The sequence below is a fragment of the Mobula birostris genome, chromosome 12, assembly GCF_030028105.1.
Source record: "Mobula birostris isolate sMobBir1 chromosome 12, sMobBir1.hap1, whole genome shotgun sequence".
Classification (NCBI taxonomy): domain Eukaryota; kingdom Metazoa; phylum Chordata; class Chondrichthyes; order Myliobatiformes; family Myliobatidae; genus Mobula; species Mobula birostris.
The window spans coordinates 100,300,008-100,324,630 of record NC_092381.1 but is presented as its reverse complement, the minus strand read 5'-3'; the positions used below and the strand labels follow the sequence as shown (position 1 = coordinate 100,324,630).

General features: G+C 42.9%; 1 protein-coding gene across 6 annotated transcripts in view; it reads left to right on the top strand.

The window, feature by feature from the left end:
• LOC140206146 (rab GTPase-activating protein 1-like) overlaps positions 1–24,623 on the top strand; it is a 568,372-nt gene that overhangs the window by 181,925 nt on the left and 361,824 nt on the right. For all 6 annotated transcript variants that reach the window (XM_072274372.1, XM_072274373.1, XM_072274374.1 and 3 more), the window contains 2 exons: positions 5,211–5,304; positions 6,165–6,315. In XM_072274372.1, coding sequence (XP_072130473.1) covers positions 5,211–5,304; positions 6,165–6,315 — 245 coding nt within the window. The remainder of the gene's footprint in view (positions 1–5,210; positions 5,305–6,164; positions 6,316–24,623) is intronic.

Sequence of the window (24,623 nt, the reverse complement as noted above, 5' to 3'; positions counted from 1 at the left end):
CGTTGGTCGTAGGCGGTGGAAGCAGGCCAGCCAGAGTTCGAAAGCATTTCCAGCTTCAGGCGTTTGCGGATCGAGATCTAACTTGTCGGGTCTCAGAGAAGGTTCCATGCTTTAAAATTTACTGCAAATAAGATCCTTCAATAATTCCAAAAGACTGAAGTAGGGTAAATACTGAAAGGCTTTTATTCGCAGTAAGACGTGACCTCCATGCTGAGTGTCTGCCCCTGGTCTGAGGGGGAGTAGCAGGGCGAAACACTTTTATTCAGGGGTCTGTGGGAGGAACCACAGGGGCAGTCAGCAGAGGGGCGTGTCCAGATATTTAACCCAGTTACAACATATATATATGGTTTACCACAGTGGCTGAGATGGAAGAGGCTGTGCATACAGCAATTGTTGCCTGGTGCTTTACCAGTTGCAGCTTTGTGAGAGACTGGCAAAAGGAAGCCACTGTTTGGAAAAAACCTCACTTGAAATCTCGGCTAGAGTTTCCCAGAAGGCACATGTGAGACTCTGAGATCAGCTGGAAGAAGGTTCTATGGTCTGATGAAACCAAAATTGAGCTTTTTGGCTATCAGACTAAATGCTATGTTTGGCTTAAGGCAAGCGCCGCATATCATCAAAAAAAAACCCATCCCTACCATGAAGCATGGTGGTGATTGCATCATGCTGTGGGGATGCTTCACTGTAGCAGGCCCTAGAAGGCTTATGAAGGTAGAGGGTACAATGAATGCAGCAAAATACAAGGAAATCCTGGAGGAAAACATTATGCATTCTGCAAGAAAACTGCGACTTGGGAGAAGATTTGTTTACCAGAAAGACAATGACCCTGAGCATGAAGCCAAAGCTACACAGGAATGGTTTAAAAACAGCAATGTTAATGTCCTGGGGGGGCTAAGTCAGAGTCAAGCCCTCAATCCCATTGAGAATTTGTAGCTGGACTTAAAAAGGGCTATAGTCACGATCCCCATGCAATCTGACAGAGCTTGAGCAGTACAGTATTGTCAAGAAGAATGGGGAAAGATGGTAGTGTCCAGATGTGCAAAGCTGATAAGAGACCTATCCACATAGACTCAAGGCTGTAATTGCTGCTAAAGGTGCATCTACTAAATACTGACTTGAAGGGGTGAGTAATTATGCAATCAGTTATTTTGTGTTAATAATTGTAATAAATTTAGACTAATTTGACAGTTTATTTTCTTTTGATGAGTGTCAAAAAAGCCAAATTAAATCCACTGTGATTCAATGTTATAAAACAATAAAACATGAACACTTCCAAGGAGGGTGAATACTTTTTATAGGCACCGTACCTGACTTTCCCTGTGGAACCTTTCCGTCTCAGAGCTAATGATTGTGTTTTAAAAATACGTTTCTATGCCCTTGTCTGTTGTTCTGCTGTCTTTACAAATTGACGGTTCAAAATCCAACAGATGGTAAAAATGTTTATGTTGCAGTGCTGCTAAGAGTTGCTTTAATTGAATGAATTTGGATTGATGGAGGTGTTTATGATATAATGGTTTCAACTGTTACTGTAGGTGTAAAACTTGCCTGCATTCACTATGCTTACATGATCAAGCCTATCATCGAATTCAGCAAGGTGCCACAAGTGGGAAGTATTTAGCTATCACTAATTTATCAGGTGATTAAATGCTATCCACTTATTCCCACTCATTGCCCTTTAACAAACCCCTGAAAATATCCCACTTCATTTAGCATTGTTGAAGGTTGGTAGGTGGCTGGATGCAGCAGTCCTTTCTCAGTTGCTGAGGGAACCAAAAATGAAAATAACAGAGACATAATCAGTCTTTCAATCTGCATTGGGTATAGAATTAGTGTGGATGAAAGTATAGTCTGTCGCATGACATGGTAATTCAAACAGGTAATGAGATAAGATCACACAATATAACATTGATGGAATAGTCATTGGAAACCATTATCATGGACAGAATAACCTGTAGTTTAAAAAGTATAGATTAATCAAGGCAAATCAATACAGATTTCTTAAATATTTCTGACTAACTTCACAATTATTTGATGGGCTAACAGAGAGGGTAGATTGGACCATGTAGTAAATATCCACATGGACTAGAACTATTTGACTAAGTGCTGTAAAGAAAATAAAAGCCCAAGGAATTACCAGAAAGAGGCAGTTTAGATGTATAGGCCAGTTAGCCTGGCTTCAGTGGCTGGGAAGATGTTGGACTCTATTATTAAAGATGAAGTTTCATGACTCATGATAAAATAGGTCAAAGTCAGCAAGATTTCCTTAAAGACAATCTTGCCTAACAGATCTGTTGGAATTCTTTGAGTAAATAACAGGCATTATAGATAAAGGAGAGTCTGTGGATGTTGGTTACTTGGATTTTCAGAAGGTGACAAGGTGCTGCATGTGAAGCTGCTTAACGAAGTAAGAGCCCATGGTATTACAGGAAAGATACTAGCATGAATAGAAGATTGGCTGACTGGCAGAGGGAATGAGTGAGAATAAAGGGGGCTTATTCTGTTTGGCTGTTGGTGACTAGGAGTTGGAGTTGGGACCGCTTCTTTTCATATTATAGGTCAATGATTTGGATGACAGAATTGATGTCTTTGTGTCAAGTTCATGGACGATACAAAGATAGGCGGAAGGGTGCGTAGTTTTGCAGAAGCGGGGAGTCTGTAAAAGAATTTAGATTGAGAGAATATGCGAAGAAGTGACAGTTGGTATATATATATATATATATATAGGAAGTGTATGGTCATGAACTTTGGTAGAAAGAATAAAGGTGTAAGCTATTTTCTAAACAGGGAGAAAATTCAAAAATCAGAGGAGCAAAGGGACTTGGAAGTCCTTCTGCAGGATTCCCCAAAGGTTAACTTGTTGGTTGAGTTGGTGGTAAGACAGGCAGATGTTAGCCTTCATTTTGAGAAGACTAGAATATAAGAGCAAGATGGTAACCCTGAGGCTTTATAAAGCATCAGTCAGACCTTGGAGTATGATGAGCAATAGTTGTTAGTTTTTTCAGTCTTGGTCTGTCCTGTGTTTTGTGATATCACACCGGAGGAAATATTGTATAATTTCTTAATGCATGCATTACTAAATGATAATAAAAGAGGACTGCGTGTCTTCATAATCATAATCATTTTGGGCGCCTTATCTAAGAAAAGATGTGCTGACATTAGAGAGGGTCCAGAGGAGGTTCACGAAAATGATTCTGGGAACAAAAGTGTTAACATATTAGGAGTGTTTGACGGCCCTGGGCCTGTACTCGTTGGAGTTTAGTAGAATGAGGATAGATCTTATTGAAGCACATCAAAAAATTGAAAGGCCTAGATAGAGTGGATGTGGAGAAGATGTTTCCTATAGTGTGTGAGTCTATGACCAGAGAGTACAGCCTCAGAATAGAGGTACATCCATTTAGACCAGGGATGAGGAGGAATTAATTTCTTTAGCCTGAGGTTCGTGAATCTGGAATTTATTGCCACAGGCAGCTGTGGAGGCCATCATAGAGTATATTTAAAGTGGAGGTTGATAGGTTCTTGATCAGTAAGGATATCAAAGGTTATAGGGAGAAGACAGGAGGATGGGGTTGTGAGGGGTAATAAATCAGCCATGATGAAATGACAGATGACTTGAGGTGTTGAAAGGCCTAATTCTGCTCTTATGGACATGAAGTGAAGAATTAATTGTTTTGTCGCTAGCCCATTGAGTTCATGCCAACTCCTTGGTGAGGAACCCCAGCAGTCTTATTTCCCTAAGAGCCCTGCATCTTATCCTCCTTCACAGGTGTATCAATTCCCCTTTAGTTTCTTTGCCATTAACCTCCATTAGGAAGCAGTTAACCTATCTGCATGCCTCTGAGATATGTGAGGAAGCTGGACCAAGTTATTGTTCCCTTCAAACCTCATCTCCCATTCAATTTGGCCAAAACTCATCCTCCAAATTATAATATCTTATTCCAGCTTTCTCCCTGTATTCCAGGCATTATGTCGTGAACACTGAAACAGAGAAACTTCGCCGAGCCTTTATAATGCTCTGTTTCTGTGTCCAAATCATGTCTGGATTATTGTCATGTATACAAGTACTGTGAGGTAACAGATACAATGCAAAACTTGTAGGAACATTGGTACAGACAACACACAAAAATATAAATTATCCAATACAGTAAAAATCTGTGGGGGGAAAAACACAATTGAAGATTGATCCATAGTAGTCCAAGAGGTGATGTGTACCTGATGTTTGCAGGAAAGTAACAACTTCTGACAGCCCAAAACCTGCCACAAATATTGACATTACCAGACATTCATATAAAGATAGACACATTTCCAGGATTGTTGTAAATATAGGTCCAATCCTGTTAACTGCTTGTCGATATTAACACATGCAGAGTCAAACCTTCCTTGATGTAATATTTGTTTTACCTGCTGGTGTGTGTTGATCATCAGCTTGCCCCTGATTCAATCTCTCCAGTATCTGTAACTCCTGTCTGTTTATTTGCTCAATATGAGTAGTTTGCCTAAGGCAGCAGAGTGGTTTAGGAAGATTGGGAGCATGAGACAGAGGTTGTAGATTAGCTTCATGCAGCTTGAGGCTGTGTCAACTTGATCAGTGACAGTAGGTCAAGGGAATATCAAAGCTAGAAGAGGTCATGGGTGGTGGAACTTGCAAGTAAGTCAACTATGGTGGTGAACAGTGCTTACCAATGGCTTATTGAAACATTTAAAACCCACCCACATGGACTCCAGGGATCTGCTTTCCCCACTGCCTTGCCTGAGGTAAACAACATCAGTTGTCTTGTTCCTGCTACATCCTAATGAATTAATGTCCCAATATTTTCAATTTTAAAAAAACTTTGAGAAAATAGTGTTGTACAATATAGAAACACAGCGTGTCAGGCTGCAGCTATGGGGAGAAGAACAGTTAATTTTTCAGGCGGATGGAACTAAACACTCCACTGATTTTTGGGCAGGTTAGAAAGATCTGTGGAGATGGCAGTCAAAGATTTCCATTAAAAATCACTTCTAATATGACCTCAACTTTAGAAGCTTTATTGAAGGTTTGCCCTTAGGCAATAACTGTCGAATGGTGAAATCAACAATATAATAACGACACCAAAATCTCTTCAACTTTTTGCCCTCCCATATCCCAGCACCTTGAGACCCCAGGTTAGAAGTAGACAAACTGCACAGCTGACCCACAGCTGAAATAGTCTCTCCTTCTCTGCCTCTCACAGACAGTGATAATGAATTGTCGAGTGGCACTGGGGATGTTTCCAAAGAGTGTCCTGAGAAAATCCTGGAATCTTGGGGGGAATTGCTGCAGAGATGGTGAGTAGCACAGCCAACCATGTAGAAGTGTGTCTGCTTTCTGCCACAGCATTGTTTGATATTTCTTCTTTGGTTATTGGCAGAGCAGTTAACTGTGGTGGACTAGCACCCAACTCCCTCCCATCTTCTGTCCTTCTTCCATTATCTTTCCTTCCCTACCTGTTGCACCCCTTGCATCCTTACTCACCCCTGCTGTCTTGCATGTGCCTCCCCACTTTTTACTGTTGCTGTGGTCATTACCACCAATGTTTCCCTTTGTTCCCACTCAAGACAGGTTTCTGTAGGTGCTTCAGCAGGAGCCGTCAGACCCAAGAATAGATGTCCTCACTTTGCACCATTGCCCGGCAGGTCAGCGTGATACTGAGCAAGTGCTGCAATGTCAGAAGCACTGGATGTTGGAGGAAACAATGTATTGAGATCCTGCTCAGCCGGAGAGATCTTACCTTGCCATTTGAAGAATAAGGCAGGAAGTTTTCCTACTGTCTTGGCTGTTCTTTGTCTCTCAATCCTGAATAGAGTCATCAGGGTCATTGAAGAAGTGGCATCTCTGACAGGGCAGCACTTCCTCAGTGTTGTGCTCCTCTTTTAGTCTGGATTAAATAAATTCTGTGGCCAAGAATGCTAAGCAAAAAATAAGCCATGCTGCCATACTGACAAAGTCATGATGTTGTGCTGGGGCCACAAAAGTATCCAGCACTGAATTTGAAAAATGCTATTGTAGGAGAGGAGTTATTACTTAAATATATATATTTTTATTGACACATGCAGTACATGCTGAAGCTTTATTATGACTGAGCAGTAACCTTGGGTTGTGACTTGTCCTCAGTATGTATACCTATTGACAGTGTCTCTTCCTTCAGGCACAGCAATCTGACTACCAGACCCAAAGGGCTGCCTGTCCTTGTTAAACGTGGCATTCCAGAAGCACTCAGAGCAGAAGTTTGGCAGTTGTTGTCGGATTGCCACGATAATCAAGCAATGCTGGAAAATTACAGAATCCTGATCACTAAGGTAAGATACAGCTCAGCAGTGGAAGTAGAAGTAGATGCCTGATTGATCAAATATCCAGAGTCCTCTGCATCATTGTATTGTATTCACACTCCTAGACCAGGAGTTGCATTTAAATTTGAACTCTGTGTTCATACCTTGTAATGCCACAGGACTGTATTCACACTTGCAGACCCATGGATCAATGTGAACATAAAAGTGCATGGTCCTGTGTCTATGCATAGCCTCACTGCACCATGCTCACGGTTTGCTTTCATACAGAATGGTATTCACACCATTGTAAGCTTCTTTATTCGAAATTTTTACGTGTAGTTCTGAATACATACATGTAAGTGTATGATTCAGTGGTTGGATATAACCATGTGGGACTTATGCTCACCTGTAAACTCGCTGATAGCATCTTCACAGGCCTTTGAATATTTTCTGTGAAGAAAGTCAAGAAGAAAAGAAAAGCTTACAAAAGGTTCAGAGAGCTAGGTAATGTTAGAGGTCTAAAAGATTGTAAGGCTGATAGGAAGGAGCTTAAGAAGGAAATCAGGAGAGCCATAAGGGGCCATGAGAAGGCCTTGGTGGGCAGGATTAAGGAAAACCCCAAGGCATTCTACAAGTATGTGAAGAGCAAGAGGATAAGACGTGAAAGAATAGGACCTATCAAGTGTGACAGTGGGAAAGTGTGTATGGAACCAGAGGAAATAGCAGAGGTACTTCAGTATTCACTATGGAAAAGTATCTTGGTGATTGTAGTGATGACTTGCAGCAGACTGAAAAGCTTGAGCATGCAGGTATTAAGAAAGAAGATGTGCTGGAGCTTTTGGAAAGCATCAAGTTGGATAAGTTGCCGAGACCAGATGAGATGTACCCCAGGCTACTGTGGGAGGCAAGCGAGGAGATTGCTGAGCCTCTGGCGATGATGTTTGCCTCATCAATTGGGACGGGAGACGTTTCGGAGGAATGGAGGGTTGCGAATGTTGTTCCTTTATTCAAGAAAAGGAGTAGAGATAGTCCAGGAAATTATAGACCAGTGAGTCTTAGCTCAGTGGTTGGTAAGTTGATGGAGAAGATCCTGAGAGGCAGGATTTATGAATATTTGAAGAGGTATAATATGATTAGGAGTAGTCAGCATGGCTTTGTCAAGGGCAGGTCATGCCTTACGAGCCTGATTGAATTTTTTGAGGATGTGACTAAACACATTGATGAAGAAAGAGCAGTAGATGTAGTGTATGTAGATTTCAGCAAGGCATTTGATAAGGTACCCCATGCAGGGTTTATTGAGAAAGTAAGGAGGCATGGGATCCAAGGGGACATTGCTTTGTGGATCCAGAACTGGCTTGCCCACAGAAGGCAAAGAGTGGTTGTAGACGGGTCATATTCTGCATGGAGGTCGATCACCAGTGGAGTGCCTCGGATCTGATCTGGGACCCTTACTCTTCGTGATTTTTATATGACCTGGATGAGGATGGGTTAGTAAGTTTGCTGATGACACAAAGGTTGCAGGTGTTGTGGACAGTGTGGAGGGCTGTCAGAGGTTACAGCGGGACATCAGTAGGATGCATAACTAGGCTGAGAAGTGGCAAATAGAGTTCAACCCAGATAAGTGTGAAGTGATTCATTTTGGTAGGTCAAATATGATGGCAGTATATAGTATTAATAATAAGACTCTTGGCAGTGTGGAGGATCAGAGGGATCTTGGGCTCCGAGTCCATAGGACACTCAAAGCAGGTTATCTCTGTGGTTAAGAAGGCATATGGTTTATTGGCCTTCATCAATCGTGGAATTGAATTTAGGAGCCAAGAGGTAATGTTGCAGCTATATAGGACCCTGGTCAGACCCCACTTGGAGTACTGTGCTCAGTTCTGGTCGCCTCACTACAGGAAGGATGTGGAAGCCATAGAAAAGGTGCAGAGGAGATTTTCAAGGATGTTGCCTGGTTTGGGGAGTATGCCTTATGAGAATAGCTTGAGTGAACTCGACCTTTTCGCCTTGGAGCGATGGAGGATGATAGGTGACCTAATAGAGGTATATCTATTATGTAGAGTGCAAGTTTTTTATGCAGAGTGGTGAGTGCATGGAATGGGCTGCCGGCAACGGTGGTGGAGATGGATACAATAGTGCCTTTTAAGAGTCTTTTAGATAGGTACATGGGGCTTAGTAAAATAGAGGGCTATAGGTAAGCCTAGTAATTTCTACGGTAGGGACATGTTCGGCACAACTCTGTGGGCCGAAGGGCCTGTACTGTGCTGTAGGTTTTCTATGTTTCTAAGATTCCTCAGGTTTATCAGGAGGATGTGTTTGCAGGAACAGTTTTCTTACATGTTTTAGGTTTGACTGGCTCTATTATTTCAGTTCTGGAGAATTTCTGTTCTGCAAACCGTTCAGTGTTCAACTTACTGTAACACTTATACATGCAGTGGATTTAAATATAGACAAAGAGTTCACTTTTTCTTAGGTGCATTTAAAACTTGCACGCTTTTGTATTATTCAACATTTATGTTATGTTAATTTATCACATCCTTTCTTTTGTGTCCTCTGTATTAATTGTCTTTGTAGTGCATCAGCTTCCATGCCATGCAGTTCACAGTCAGAGTCTCTGCATTAACTGGCTTTTTCATTACATGAAGGACCAAAACCTTGATTTCATATTGGGGAATAATTGCTTACCATTGTTTTCATCTTGTCAAAATGCCCCAGTGGCTGGGCACTGAACCTGGGAGTTGTGCTCAACTTGGAGCCTTCACTGAATTTAGATTGTTAGTGATGGACGTAGCTTTTCTTGCCTTTATTCCTCCTACACCTGCATTTTGCAAGTGTTGGAAGAGTTGTCTGTAATTGGCTCCAAATGCATAATGTGTTCATGTGATGTGCACTGTGAAGCTATAAAGCTGGTGTGTTTTCTGGAACTTTCCCTCAAAAGACATTGAAAGCAGAGTCCTTGAATGTAGATTTATATAGTTTCTTGATGAGCAGAAGGGTTCTAGGATGAGTATAACCAGAGCTAAGGGACTGCAGATGCTGACATCTGGAACAAAAAGCGAACTGCTGGAAGAGCTGTGGGTTGAGTAGCATCTGTGGGAGAAAAGAGCTGATGAGGTTTCAGGAAAGAGGGGGAAGATATCCCAGTCACTTAATGATACCTGTCTCACCCATTTTACTCTCTTTATTTTCCTTTTCTACTCCCACGTCAACAATTCCTTCTTAGATGCTAACGACCTTTTGTGTTTGTCCAGCAGTTGGTTTTTGCACCAGTACTAATGAGGGAATGTTGTACGTTCAATTTCAACGTTCACAGGGTGCACAGGGGAAGAAAAGCTTGGGCAACAGTGAATGTCTGCTCAGTGTTGTGGTAATGTACTCATCATTTCTGGCGTAAAAGAATCAAAGAATACGCTTTCCTCGAGTCCCTTACACAACCTCAGTGCTTCATTGGTTGTTATGTGAGCACTATCATGTAATAGGACCTTATCTACAGCAAGCTTCTGGAAACAGCAGCTTTACAGGATAACCTTCTTTGGTGGTGTTACTGGTGGAATACATTTGGCCGGGATACCAGGTGAAAACACTGCTTTTCCTTGGAATGTTTTCTATTCACCTGTCAGGGCAGAGGGATTGTTTAACACCCTAACTTAAAAATAAACACCTCTGTCACCTGAGTGTCAGCTTAGCTTTTTGTCCTCCCCTCCCAGGTGGGACATGAACCCATCGATATCCTTCTGACTCGAAAGTTAAAATGCTTTTTATGAGCTTTGGCAGGGAAAAGTGGAGAAGGAAAGGAAGACAGTAGGATATGGAGAGCAAGCTGTGCCAATGCAGCAAGCTCCCCCTCTCTGCACAGCTGATGAATCCAAGGGAATGGCAGGTACCAATACAGTTTGGCATCAGCGGCATTGCAGAAGTTGCAAGTCAGCACTGATCTCAAGGAGGCATGGGATCCAAGAGGACATTGCTTTGTGGATCCAGAAATCGCTTGCCCACAGAAGGCAAAGAGTTGTTGTAGACAGGTGATATTCTGCATGGAGGTCAGTCACCAGTGGTGTACCTTGGGGATCTGTTCTGGGACCCCTGTTCTTCGTGATTTTTATAAATGACCTGGATGAAGAAGTGGAGGGATGGGTTAGTAAATTTTCTGATGATGCAAAGCTTGGGGGTGTTGTGGATAGTGTGGAGGTCTGTCAGAGGTTACAGCAGCACATTGATAGGATGCAAAACTGGGCTGAGAAGTGGCAGATGGAGTTCAACCCAGATAAGCGTGGAATGGGTTGCTGGCAATGGTGAAAGCGGATACGATAGGGTCTTTTAAGAGACTCCCGGACAGGTACATGGATCACAGAAAAAGCTATGGGTAACCCTAGGTAATTTCTAAGGTAAGGACGTGTTCGGCACAGCTTTGTGGGCCGAAGGGCCTGTCTTGTGCTGTCGGTTTTCTGTGTTTCAATGTAGGTCTGTCTTAGGGACTCCAGCTCTGTTTTTTTTTCCCCTCAGGATTTACTCCCAAAGCCTTCCCTATGATCCCAGATGAGCTGCCAATCACAGCTGACGATCCCATCTGCCTGAAGTGATCAGTTTTAAGGTGGCAGTAGCCTGCTTTTACTCCTTCTCTTGTCAGTAGAAATGGTACCACCAGGCTTAGTAGCAAAGCTGAATGTGAAGGCCAGGAGTTGGACTTAGTTGTCAAAGGCTATTTGAGATGTACACCATTGGGAGCATTTAATAGGTAGTGGGAATTTATCTCCAATACCAAGGAGAGAGATAATTTAAGAGGCTGTTAACAGTACAATCTGGTGGTACATGTTTTTAAGCTTTTTTATCTTCTGCACATTGGGAGATGGGAAAAGAGAGAGTTATTGGGGGGTGAGAAGAGGGACATGATAATGGTTTTTTACTGAGGCAGTTAGAAGTGCAGAGAGAGTCAGGCTTGTATGAGAGGGGGAATGTTCAAAGGAGTTTTACAAATTACAACAGGAGATGGAAAATGCATGCTCAAAGGGCAATAGTCATGGGGGATTTCAATATGCAGGTAATTTGGGAAAATCAGGTTGGTGCTGAATTCCAATAGGGGGAGTTTCTAGAATGCCTATGAGATGGCTTTTTAGAGGGACTGTGGTTGAGCCTACTCGGAGATCAGCTACTCTGGTTTGGGTTGTGCAATGAACCAGAATTGATTAGACACCTTAAAGTAAAAAAGCCCTTCGGGGCAAGTGATCATAATATGATCATATTCACCCTGAAGTTTGAAAAGGAGAAGCTAAAGTGAGATGTGTTGATATTACAGTAGAGTAAAGGGAATTACAGAGGCATGAGAGAGGAGTTGGCCAGATAGACTGGAAAAAGAACACTGGCATGGATGATGGCAGAGCAGCAATGGCTGGAGTTTCTGGAAGCAATACACAAGCCACAGGATATGTACATCCCAAAGAGGAAGAAGTATTCTAAAGAAAACCATGGCTAATAAGAAGTCAAAGCTAAAGAGAGGGCATGTAATAGAGCAAAAATTAGTGAGAAGTTAGAGGATTGGGACGCTTTTAAAAACAGCAGAACACAACTAAGAAATCATAAAGAAGGTAAAGAAGGAATATGAAAGTAAGCTAGCCAATAATATTCAAGAGGATAGCAAAATTTTCTTAAGATACATAAAGTGTAAAAGAGAGGCAGGAGTGGATATCATACCGTTGGAAAATGATGTTGGAGAAGTAGTAATGGGGAACAGGAAATGGTGGATGAACTGAATGAGTATTTTGCATCAGTGTTCACTGTGGAAGACACTAACAGTATGCTGGAAGTTCCAGGGGTCAGGGGTCATGAAGTGTATGAAGTTACTGTTACTAGAGAGAAGTTTCTTGGGGAACTGAAAGGTCTGAAGGTAGACAAGTCACCTGAACCAGATGGACTTACACCCCTGGTTTCTGAAAGAGGTAGCTGAAGAGATTGTGGAGGCATTAATAATGATCTCCCAAGAATCACTGGATTCTAGAATGGTTCTGGAAGACTAGAAAATTGCAAATGTCACTCCACTCTTCAAGAAGGAAAAGAGGCAGAAGAAAGGACATTATAGACCAGTTAGTCTAACCTCAGTGGTTGGGAAGATGTTGGAGTTGATTATTAAGGATGAAGTCCCAAGTTACTTGGAGGCACATGATAAAATAGGCCATAGTGAGCATAGTTTCCTCAAGGGAAATGTTGCCTGATGAATCTGTTGGAATTCTTTGAAGAAATAACAAACAGGATAGACAAAGGACTATTGGTTGATGTTGTGTACTTGGATTTTCAGAACGCCTCTGACAAGGTGCTTAACAAGCTAGGAGCCCATGGTATTACAGGATAGATACCATGTAATCTGTGGCTGATTGACAGGAGGCAAAGAGTGGGAATAAAGGGAGCCTTTTCTGGTTGGCTACCAGTGACTAATGGTGTTTCACAGTGGTCTTGTGTTGGGTCCAATTTTTTTTTGCGTGATATGACAATAATTTGGATGATGGAATTGATGGCCTTTTTGCAAAGTTTGCAGACGATATGAAGGTACGTAGAGGGGGCAGGTAGTTTTGAGGAAGTAGAGGGGCTACAGACAGATTAGGATAATAGACAAAGAAGTGTATGGTCTTCGGTAGAAGAAATGAAAGGGTTGACTATTTTCTAAATGGAGAGAAAATACAAAAAAACTGAGGTGCAGAGGGACTTGGGAGTACTTGTGCAGGATTCCCTAAAGGTGAATTTGCAGGGGTGAAGAAAGCAAATGCAATGTTAGCATTCATTTCAAGAGGACTAGAATATAAAAGCAAAGATGCAATGTTGAGACCTTATAAAGTACTGATGAGGCCTCACGTGGAGTATTGTGAGCAGTTTTGGGCCCTTTATGTTAAAAAGGATGTGCTGAAACTAGAGGGGGTTCAAAGGAGGTTTACAAAAATGATTTCAGAATTGAAGAATTTCAGAATTCAGTTCTCGGGGAGGAGCTTGGCTGCTCGGGGCACTCGATGCTTTTTTTCGTAACAGTGAAAACACCTTCTGTTAGTGAAAACGGGTAACTAATGTAGGTCTTTTGTAACAGCGAGGTTTCGTAAAGCGAACATTCGAAAAGCGGGGGACACCTGTAAATTAATAACCCCTCGTTTGTTCTACCTGTACATGGTTCATATCCTTTCATTCTCTGCACATTCATGTTGCTATTGAAGCTGTATTTGCATCCAGTATGTAATCTAGGCACCCACCACTCTCTGTGTGAGAGAAAAAACTTGCCCCATGCTGCACCTTTGAACTTTCCCCTCTCACCTTAAATGCAGTCCTCTAGTATTTCTCATCTCAAACCTAGGAAAAGTTGTCTATCACCTCTGACTATGCCTATCATAATTTTATGAATTTCTATTAGATTAAAAACACTTAATTATAATGCACTTTTCCCAGCAGCAGGATATCCCTACGAGTCCATCAAATCCTTATTGTTGTGTACTGCTGGAGGATATTTGAATCACTGTACTTCCTAATCCTGGATTTACTTTCAGTTTTCTGCTCTCTTTCATGCCATTGGCTTTAAAATAACAATACACTCGAGAAAACTAATAAAAGCAGTTCCTTAGGATATTCATTCGACATCATTCACCTTTGCCAGTTATGTTTTTAGTGGTCCAATTTAACCTATGGTACAGTAGGGGCTATGAAGATAATTACAAACCGTTGTAATTTATGCACTAAGAAACTAAGGAAACATTAAAATGCAGGTTAACTAGGGAATTTTACCTGAATTAATTTAACATGATGTTAGAGTGAAACACCTACCCCTCTTAGAATGTCAATTAACTAAGATCTTATTGAATCAGCATGGAGCTGACTGCTCGGGGCTTTATCTGTTAATTACTGCTAATCTCTGAGATCAGTTACTGAGAAAGGCAGGCTTCTAAAATCAGGAAGAGTTTAAGTAATCACCTCTCTGCACAATCTGATGATCTCCTTGCTGAAGGAGATTCAAAAAGCACACAAAATTCTCAGCATAGCCATGATTCAAAGAACAGGAATCTTTGTCAATTTTACAATCATCTTATTATCACCATACAACATGAAATGTAATTACTGCAGGTCTGTGTGGAGGTAGTGCTGAGGTAAATCTCTGCCAGTACATTAACGTTGCACTGTCTTCAACTGTGATGTACTCAGCAACTGTTTTCTTGGGTTGAACGATGACTGATGGGAGTCATTTGAAGGAATGCATGAGTAGAACAGTTTATATACAGCAGTTACCTGTGCAAATGGAAGTCAGCACTACATTCCAGCTCCAGTGCTCATTTCATTTTTCAAAAGATAGATACTAGTATAGATTCCATGATTATAACTTCAGCTCATCACCCTCAAGACACAATTCAGCAGTGACTGGGAATTTCCAGGTTACAGAGTCATAGATACAGGCTCCTCGGCCCACCCTGTCCTTTTAAACCATGATGCCCACCAAGTTACACACACAAAATGCTGGTGGAACGCACCAGGCCAGACAGCATACTTAGGAAGAAGCACAGTCGACATTTTGGGCCGAGTCCCTTCGTCAGGACTAATTGAAAGAAGAGATAGTAAGAGATTTGAAAGTGGGAGGGGGAGATCCGAAATGATAGGAGAAGACAGGAGAGGGAGGGATGAAACTAAGACCTGGAAAGTTGATTGGCAAAAGGGATACAAGGCTGGAGAAGGGAGAGGATCATGGGACGGGAGGCCTAGGGAGAAAGAAAGGGGGAGGGGAGCACCAGAGGAAGATGGAGAGCAGGCAAGGAGTTATTGTGAGAGGGACAGAGAGAGGAAAAAAAGAGTAAAAAAAAAGGGAGGAAAATAAATAAATAAATAAATAAATAAATAAGGGATGGGGTAAGAAGGGGAGGAGGGGCTTTAACGAAAGTTGGAGAAGTCAATGTTCATGTCATCAGGTTGGAGGCTACCCAGATGGAATATAACGTGTTGTTCCTCCAACCTGAGTGTGGCTTCATCTTGACAGTAGAGGAGGCCATGGATAGACATATCAGAATGGGAATGGGGCGTGGAATTAAAATGTGTGGCCACTCGGAGATCCTGCTTTCTCTGGTGGACAGAGCGTAGGTGTTCAGCGAAATGGTCTTCCAGTCTGCGCCGGGTCTCACCAATATATAGAAGGCTGCACTGGGAGCACCGGATGCAGTATATCACACCAGGCGACTCACAGGTAAAGTGTCGCCTCACCTGGAAGGACTGTCTGGGGCCCTGAATGGTGGTGAGGGAGGAAGTGTAAGGGCATGTGTAGCACTTGTTCCGCTTACAAGGATAAGTGCCGGGAGGGACATCGGTAGGAAGGGATGGGGGGGACGAATGGACAAGGGAGAAAGCAGAAAGAGGTGGGGAGGGAAAGATGTGCTTGGTGGTGGGATCTCTTTGGAGGTGGCGCGTGCCAGAGTTTACGGAGAATTATATGTTGGACCCGGAGGCTGCTGGGGTGGTGGGTGAGGAGAACCCTTTCCCTAGTGGGGTGACGGGAAGATGGCGTAAGAGCAGATGTGCGTGAAATGGTAGAGATGAGTTTGAGAGCAGAGTTGATGGTGGAGGAGGGGAAGCCCCTTTCTTTAAAAAGGGAAGACATCTCCTTTGTCCTGGAATGAAAGGCCTCATCCTGAGAGCAGATATGGCGGAAACGGAGGAATTGCGAGAAAGGGATGGCATTTTTGCAAGAGACGGTGCGAAGAGGAATCGTCCAGGTAGCTGTAAGAGTCAGTAGGCTTATAGTAGACATCAATAGATAAGCTGTCTCCAGAGATAGAGACAGAAAGATCAAGAAAGGGGAGGGAGGTGTCGGAAATGGACCAGGTAAATTTGAGGACAGGGTGAAAGTTGGAGGCAAAGTTAATGAAGTCAATGAGCTCGGCATGCGTGCGGGAAGCAGCGCCAATGCAGTCGTCATGTAACAAAGGAAAAGTGGGGGACCGATACCACTATAAGCTTGGAACGTGGACTGTTCCACAAAGCCAACAAAAAGGCAGGCATGGCTGGGACCCATATGGGTGCCAGTGACTACACGGTTAGTTTGGAGGAAGCGGGAGGAGCCAAAGGAGAAATTATTAAGAGTAAGGACTAATTCCGCTAGACAGAGGAGAGTGGTGGTAGAGGGGAACTGGTTAGGTCTGGAATCCAAAAAGAAGCAGAGAGCTTTGAGACCTTCCTGGTGGGGGATGGAGTTATATAGGGACTGGACATCCATGGTGAAAATAAGGCAATGGGGGCCAGGGAACTTAAAATCATTGAAAAAAATCCAGAGCGTGAGAAGTGTCACGAACATAGGTGGGAAGGGATTGAACAAGGGGGGATAAAACAGTGTCGAGGTATGCAGAAATGAGTTCAGTGGGGCAGGAGCAAGCTGAGACATTGGGTCTATCTGGACAGGCAGGTTTGTGGATCTTGGGTAGGAGGTAGAAACGGGAAATGCGGGGTGTGGGAACTATGAGGTTGGTGGCAGTGGATGGGAGATCCCCAGAGCTGATAAGGTTGGTGATGGTGTGGGAGACAACAATGGCCTGGTGCTCCTTGGTGGGGTCATGATCGAGGGGTAAATAAGAGGAGGTATCCGCGAGTTGTCGCTGTGCCTCGGAAAGGTAGAGGTCAGTACGCCAGACTACAACAGCACCCCCCTTATCAGCGGGTTTTATAGTAAGGTTAGGATTGGTGCAGAGGGAGTGGAGAGCAGAGCGTTCGGAAGGAGTGAGGTTGGAATGGGAACAAGGTGTGAAGTCGAGACAGTTGATGTCCTGTCGGCAGTTAGCAATAAAGAGATCCAGAGCAGACAGAAGACCAGAGCGGGGTGTCCATGAAAAAGAGGAGGGTTGAGGACGGGAGAAAGGGTCATCGGTGGGGGTGGAAGAGTCCTTGCCGAAGAAGTGGGCTCAAAGACAGAGCCGGCGGAAGAAGAATTCGGTGGCATGGCACATGTGGAACTCGCTGAGGTGTGGGCGAAGGTGGACAAACGTAAGGCCCTTACTGAGGACAGAGCGCTCTGCCTCAGACAGTTGAAGGTCAGAGAGGATGGTAAAGACCCGGCATAGATGAGAGCTGGGATCAGAGGGGGAAGGGGGATGGAAACTGGTAGTGTCAGTGGAGAAGGGAGGGTTGGGGTGAGAGGAAGATGGAGCCTTTGAGGGCCCAGGAGCTGATGATGGGATCTGAGGGAGACGGGGTTGCAGAGTGGTGGTGGGGGAAGGGGAGATGGGAGTCACAGTAGCAGCACATGAAGACCCGGCCTGGAGTCCAAGGCTGGAGTCACTGTTGGAGGTTGCGCAATCGCTTTGAAGGTGTCCATGGTCGTTGGAACCCGCATTGATGTGCTGGAGTCCGGGTTTTGAATATGCCCTGGGTTGGTAGAGCCACCGACATTCATGCCTGCTAGCGTCGGAGCCAGCAGGCTCTAGGGTCTGCAGATAGAAGATCTTGCGATCCTTGCCTAACATGACAAAGTCAAAGGAATCCCATGTTTGGCCCATATTCCTTTAAGTCATTCATATCCATTTACTTATCCAAATCCCTTTTAAGTGTTGTTAGTGTATCTTCCTCAGGCACTGTCTCTGGCAACTCAGTCTGTGAACACACTATCCTCTGCATGAAATAGCTGGATCCATTTTAAATATTTCATCTCTCACTTAAAACCTATGCCCTCTAGTTTTTTAGCTCCCCTTCCCTGAGAAAAGACTATATGTGATTACACTAAATGTATCTTTCATGATGTTATATAAGGTCACCCCTCAATCTCCATTGTTCCAAGGAATAAAATCCTAGTCTGCTCAACATCTCTTTTTAACTCGGGCCCCTCATGTCCTGGAGTATCCTCATAAATCTTCTCTGCGCTTTTTCCCAGATTGATGTCTTTCCTATAGGAGGGTTGCCAAAATAATATGCAATATTTCAGATGTGTTCAATCCTGATGTCAGCATGCCCTTTGAATATCAGCATACTCCTCCCTGATCTCAACCTTGTCCTTGCCCTCCTCATTGGTGATTACAAATGCAAAATTGTTATGTACACCTTGCACCCATCCTCTGGCCCTTTGCATAAATTTCCCCCTTTGACTTTGAAATGGTCATATATTCTCCCTCGTTACTGTCTTGTTTTAATGTATTACATGTATAAAGTGGCTTGGGATTTTCCTTAATCCTACTCTCCAAGGACATTTCATAGTCCTCTTTTATTCTTCAGATTCTGTGTTTAATTTCTTTCCTTTATATTCTTCTAGGGCCATGTTTGATTTCAGCTTTTTAAATCTTACATATACTTTCTTTACCTTTTTGCAATATTTTTGCAAATTTGCAATATTTCTCATCATCCAAGGTTCCTAAACCTTCCTGTCCTCACCTATCCTCTGTACAAGCAAATGCTGGTCCTTTAGACAACTCACATGTGGACTTCCAATAATAGCTGCTCCCAATTTACTTTCCGCAGTGTCTGCCTAGGACTGTTTTAATTAAGCCTTCCCCAATATCGTTCTTTCCCTTGAGGTAGAAACATATGGTCACTATTCTCAAAATGCTCTTCCACTGAAACTCAGATCACTTGGTCTAGTATGGCTGTTTCCTTACTTGGACTATTGACATACTGTGCCAAGAAATCCTCATGAATGCACCATACTAGTCCAGTCCTATCTAAACCTCTAGCATCAAAGAAGTTCAAAACGATGTTGATGAAATTAAAATCACCCACTACAACAGTACCGTTGTTTTGATATCTAAGCATAATCTGCCTAAATATCTGTTCCTCTAGCTAAGAATAAGGCGAGTAGAGCAGGGGGCTAAGCACAGTTTTGTGGTGCACCTGTGCGGATGGTATTCATGGAGGAGATGTTTTGCCAATCCTTGCTGATAGGGGGTCAGCAAGTGAGGAAATCGCAGATCAGTTGCATAGAGAGGTATGGAAGTCTGGGTCTTGGAGCTTATTTATTAGTTTTGAGGGGATGATAGTATTGAATGCTCAGCGTAGTCAATGATGTATCCATTTTCCTTGTCCAGGTGTTTTAGGGTTGAAATGGCTACTGCTGTGGATCTGTTGTGATGGTAGGCAAATTGGAGCAGATCCAATTTATTCTTCAGATAGAAGTTGATAGTGCTTCACAGCCAACCTCTCAAAGCACTTCATCACAGTGGATGTAAGTGCTTCTGAGCAAGTCATTGAAGCAGGTTAACACGTTCTTGGGTATGCATGAAACCAGTATGATTGAAAGAATATGATCTTCAGAAAAATGCTAGGCTCATTCAGCTGTGATTACACAAAGAGTTGTATATACCTGGAACCTTTCCAAAAGATTTTCAAGGATGGTGGTCAATTAAAAATTGCAATATGCAAGTACTAGAGTTTGGTTTAATAGAAAGTCAAGAAACTGCAGATGTTGTAATCTGGAATAACATTTTTCCAGAGGAAGTCTGCAAGTCAATTGAATTGCATTAACTTTATTTCTTATATCCTTTTCATACATGACGAGTAAAAACCTTTATATTACGTCTCCATCTAAATGTGCAATGTACAATCATAGTACAGGTCGACCTTCACTAACCCACCGCCACTGGGACCTTTTGAGTACTGGATTAGTGAAAATGCTGAATTACAGAAGGATCCCATTAAGCATAATCAGTGCCAGATTATCGAAGGAACCGGATTACAGTTAGTTGGATTAGTGAAGGTCGACTGTAATTTATAATAAATAGAACAGTCAATGCAACATAGAGTACACTCAAATCAGCGTGAGTTTATCAGTCTGATGGCCCGGTGGAAGAAGCTGTCTCGGAGCCTGTTGGCCCTGGCTTTTATGCTGCGGCACCATTTCCTGGATGGTAGCAGCTGGAGTACATTGTGGTTGGGCTGACTAGGGTTCCCAATGATTCTTTTTACACACCTGTCCTTGTAAATGTCCTGAATCATGGGAAGTTCACAACTACAGATGTTCTGGGCTGTCTGCACCATGCTCTGCAGAGTCCTGCGATTAAGGTAGGTACAGTTCCCTTACCAGGCAGTGATGCAGCCAGCCTCTCAATTGTGCCCCTGTAGAAAGTTCTTAGGATTTGGGGGCCATGCCAAACTTCCTCAACCATCTGAGGTGAAAGAGGTGCTGTTATGTCTTTTTCATCACGCAGCCTGTGTGTACAGACCATGTGAGGTCCTTGGTGATGTGGATGCCGAGGAACTTAAAGCTGTTTACCCTCTCAGCCCCAGAATCACTGATGTCAATAGGAGTTAGCCCATCTCCATTTCACCTTTAATCCACAACCAGCTCCTTTGTTTTTACGATATTGAGGGACAGGTTGTTTTTTGACACCATTGTGTCAGAGAGATGACTTCTTCCCGGTAGGCCACCTCGTTATTGTTTGAGATAAGGCCAATCAATTTAGTGTTGTCAGCAAATTTAATTAGCAGATTAAAGCTGTGGATGGCGACACAGTCATGGGTATACAGGGAGTAAAGGAGGGGACTCAGTACACAGCTCTGAAGGGCTCCTGTATTGAGAGTCAGAGGAGTGGAGATGAGGGAGCCGACTCTTACAACCTGCTGACAATCTGACAGGAAGTCCAAGATCCAGCTGCACAAGGCAGGGTCAAGGCCGAGATCTCTGAGCTTCTTGTCCAACCTGGATGGAACTATGGTGTTGAATGCTGAATTGTAGTCCAAGAACAGCATTCTCACGTAAGCATCCTTCTTCTCCAGATGTGTAAGGACGGTTTGTAGAGCGGTGGCTATTGTGTCATCTGTAGATTGGTTGTGTCGGTTGGGAGTCCAAAGCAGCATCAATAAGGAGAGAGTAATAGTTATATAACAAGCTGAACCATGCAGGGTTTTAGCTCAAACTGTAGGTAATTCCTTTGCATCTGCTCAACCCACTGAATTCCTCCATCCCTAGATTAACTTGGCATGGACATTAAGGCCTGTTGAACCACAGGTGAAGTGAGTGAGTGAGGCCTCCATCAATCAGGGTCAACTCTAGATGTTGTGTCCCAGCTATCGAGATATGCAAGCCTGGGCAGTATGATATAGAGAGCAAGCTGTTGGCCATGTAGCAAGCTTCCCCTCTCCACGCATGTGATAAACCCAAAGGAACGGCAGAGACTGATAGAGTTTGGTATCAGCAGTGTCACAGGTTTTGCCAGATTAGAGTTGAACTCAGTGTAGGACTGCATTAGGGACACCAGCTATGGATTTTTCCTTCAGGGTTTACTTCTGAAGCCACCCCCATGAGTGGGTATAGTCACAAGGCAGCGGAAGTTTGAGATTAGAGTTTTCCTTCTAGATGAGCTACTAACCATGAGCTGACATCTGCCCAAAGCGACTGGTCTTAAGGCACCAGTAACCTGCGTTTGCCCCTTCTCCTGTCAGTAGAAATGGTTCCACTGGGCCTACTAGCTAAACCACACATGGAAACCAGGAGCTGGACTTGGTTGTTAGAGACTATTTGATGCACGCCATTGGGAGCATTTAATAGGTTAGGGTTAGGGTTAGTGGGAGCTTGTCCCCATTACCATCCTCAGCTATAACAACCTTAATGAACCCATAAAGGTGAAAAGAGAGTTAGATATAAGGGCTAAAATAAGGGGCCAATGGAAAGCATCTGGTAGGTATTTTTCAGTATCAAACCCTTTAAAGATGCACAAGCTGATGACGAAAACTTAAGGTACAAAATTCCTTAATAAAAGTCCCAGCAAGATCAACAGATGACAAGAGCAGCCAAAAATCCTTCAAAGTCATTAAAGCAGCAATTTGATGTAGGTGATACCTGGAAGCATTGGAGATATCTGGGAGTGGATTGGAAATACTAGACACAAAAGAAAGGTATGGCTTGTGTTAGTCCCTAGTCAGCTGTCATGCTCTTGTGTCTGTGATACCTTATATAAATTTGATATGATGGGGATGTCCTGCATTGTGCCAATCAAGAATTCTGCATTGGTTTTTCTTCAACATCTTTCATGACCTATCTTGATTCTAGTTAATAAAATTGCCTCAGCGACAACAGAGAGCAAATTTCACCCTCTTTGCCCTTCCCCTATTCCTTGCTATTTGCCTGTCCATTTACAGTTTTTTGTAATTCCACTAACATAACAAGATGTGTAGGGTTATCAGTATATGTAAGACTCACTTAAAGAAAAACTTGTATTTTTATGGCACTTTTCACAACCTTGGGCTTTTCTGCCAGTGCATTCAAGAGCATATTTAGAATATTGTGTTCTGCTTTTGGGAAGGTGCTATTAAGCTGGAAAGAGTGCATAGGAGGTTGAGCGGGTTGACGTTGTATATTGGATTGTAGGGAACTGAGGCATGATCTTAGAGGTATGTAACATCAGTGAGGGACATTGATAGAGTCAATGTGCCCAGTCTGTTTCCCAGGACCAAGACATCAAAAATGAGAGGAATTAGGTTTAAGGTGAGAGGGGAGAGATTTAATAGGAATCTGAGGGACAACTTTATTCACCCAGAGAGTGGTTTGTATGTGGAATGAGCTGCCAGAGACAGTGGTTGAGTCAGGCATTTTAATATAATTTTAAAGGTACTTGGGCAGATACATGGTTAGAAAAGTCTTAGAGAGATAAGGGTCAAATATAGGCAAATTGGAATCTTGGTTAGCGAGGAAGAGCCTATTTCTATGTGATATGACTTTATTGTGTTGTGATGCCCTGAACAAGTAACCGTAAGTCACATAAAAATCGCGTTTTCTGGTGAATTTGAATGATGTGATCACTCCCTTTACACAATTTCTGACACTAAAGGACATAATTCTAACTGAATTTGTTCTGCATTGTTGAGTAGATTATGGTCTGAATTATTAACTCCTCTGGAAACATTAAACATGCAAAGGTTTAAAATTTGCAGGGTTCCTGGCTCTCTAATAATGAGTGAAAAATGAGAAGTTTTCCAGAATTCCAGCATCTGCAGTCCTTCCTGTGTCTCCGTTTATGGATTAGACTATTGATTCTTTTTGTACAACAATAAATGGACATATAAATAACTCATAGTTGAGCTATTCATTCTTTCCCGCCCCCTCCCAGATCTCACCATGTTGTCCCATTGCTGTCAATCTCAGCAGCAGTAATAGCTTTAATCTTTAATTACCTCTAAGGTGCACTTCATCTATAAATAGCTGCCAAGAACAAGCACACAATATTAGTGATGGGTCTGGGAAAGCACAAAACTCCTAGTGTGCACTAGTTTGATTGCTATATATGGCTGCAAAGCCTCAATGAAAAGGGGCAGCTTTCTAGAGCAGCCTGTAGTTAATGTAAAATGTGACTCAACATTGCAAAAGAGTGGACCAGTATGTCAAAGCAGACTCCAGCAGAAGACACATTAAATTGTACAAGCAAGTAATGACTAATGTAAATCGATTGATTAGCAGATGATGTACTCTTTTTTTTTGTGATTGTCATAATAAATCTGAGTAGTTCGGAACCAAGTTTTAGACCAGAACCCATGTAACCCAGATTCTGTTGTTCGTTTGTGTCTGCACACTTAGAACAGAACATAGAACAGAACATAGAACAGTAGAGCACAGTACAGGCACACCATGTTGAGCATAGAACATTTTACATACTCCAGGATCAGTCTAACCCTTCTCTCCCACATAGTTCAACTTTTTGTTTCATCCATGTGCCCATCTAAGGTTCTGTTAAATGTCCCTAGTGTATCAGCCTCTACCACCACCCCTGGCAGTGTATTATACACATTTACCACTCTCCTTTTTTTTAAAAAACCTCCCTCTGACATCCACCCCGCCCCCCCTTCTTGTATTCGCCATTGCCACCCTGGAAAAGAGGTGCTGGCTGTCCACTTTATTAATGTGTTTTATCATCTTATACACCTCTGTCAAGTCACCTCTCATTCTCCCTTGCACTGAAGTGAAAAGCCGTAGCTTGCTCAACCTGCCCTCATAAGACAAACTCTCTAGTCCAGCAGCATCCTGGTAAATATCATCTGCACCCTCTTTAAAGCTTCCACATCCTTCCTATAACGAGGTGATCAGGACTGAACATGATACTCCAAGTGTGGTCTAACAAGAGTTTCACAGAGTTGCAACATCATCTAACGGCTCTTGAACTCAATCCACCAACTAATGAAGGCCAATGCACCATTAGCCATCTTATCCATCCTATCAACTTGATCGGCAACTTTGGGGGATCTATGAATGTGGACTCCAAGATCCATGTGTTCCTCCACACTGCTAAGAATCCTCCCATTAACCCTGTACTCTGTCTTCAAGTTTGACCTTCCAACGTGTATCACTTCATCCCTTTTTGGATTGAACCTCATCTGCCACTTCTCAGCCCAGTTCTGTCTCCTGTTAATCTACTGTTGTAACCTACAAC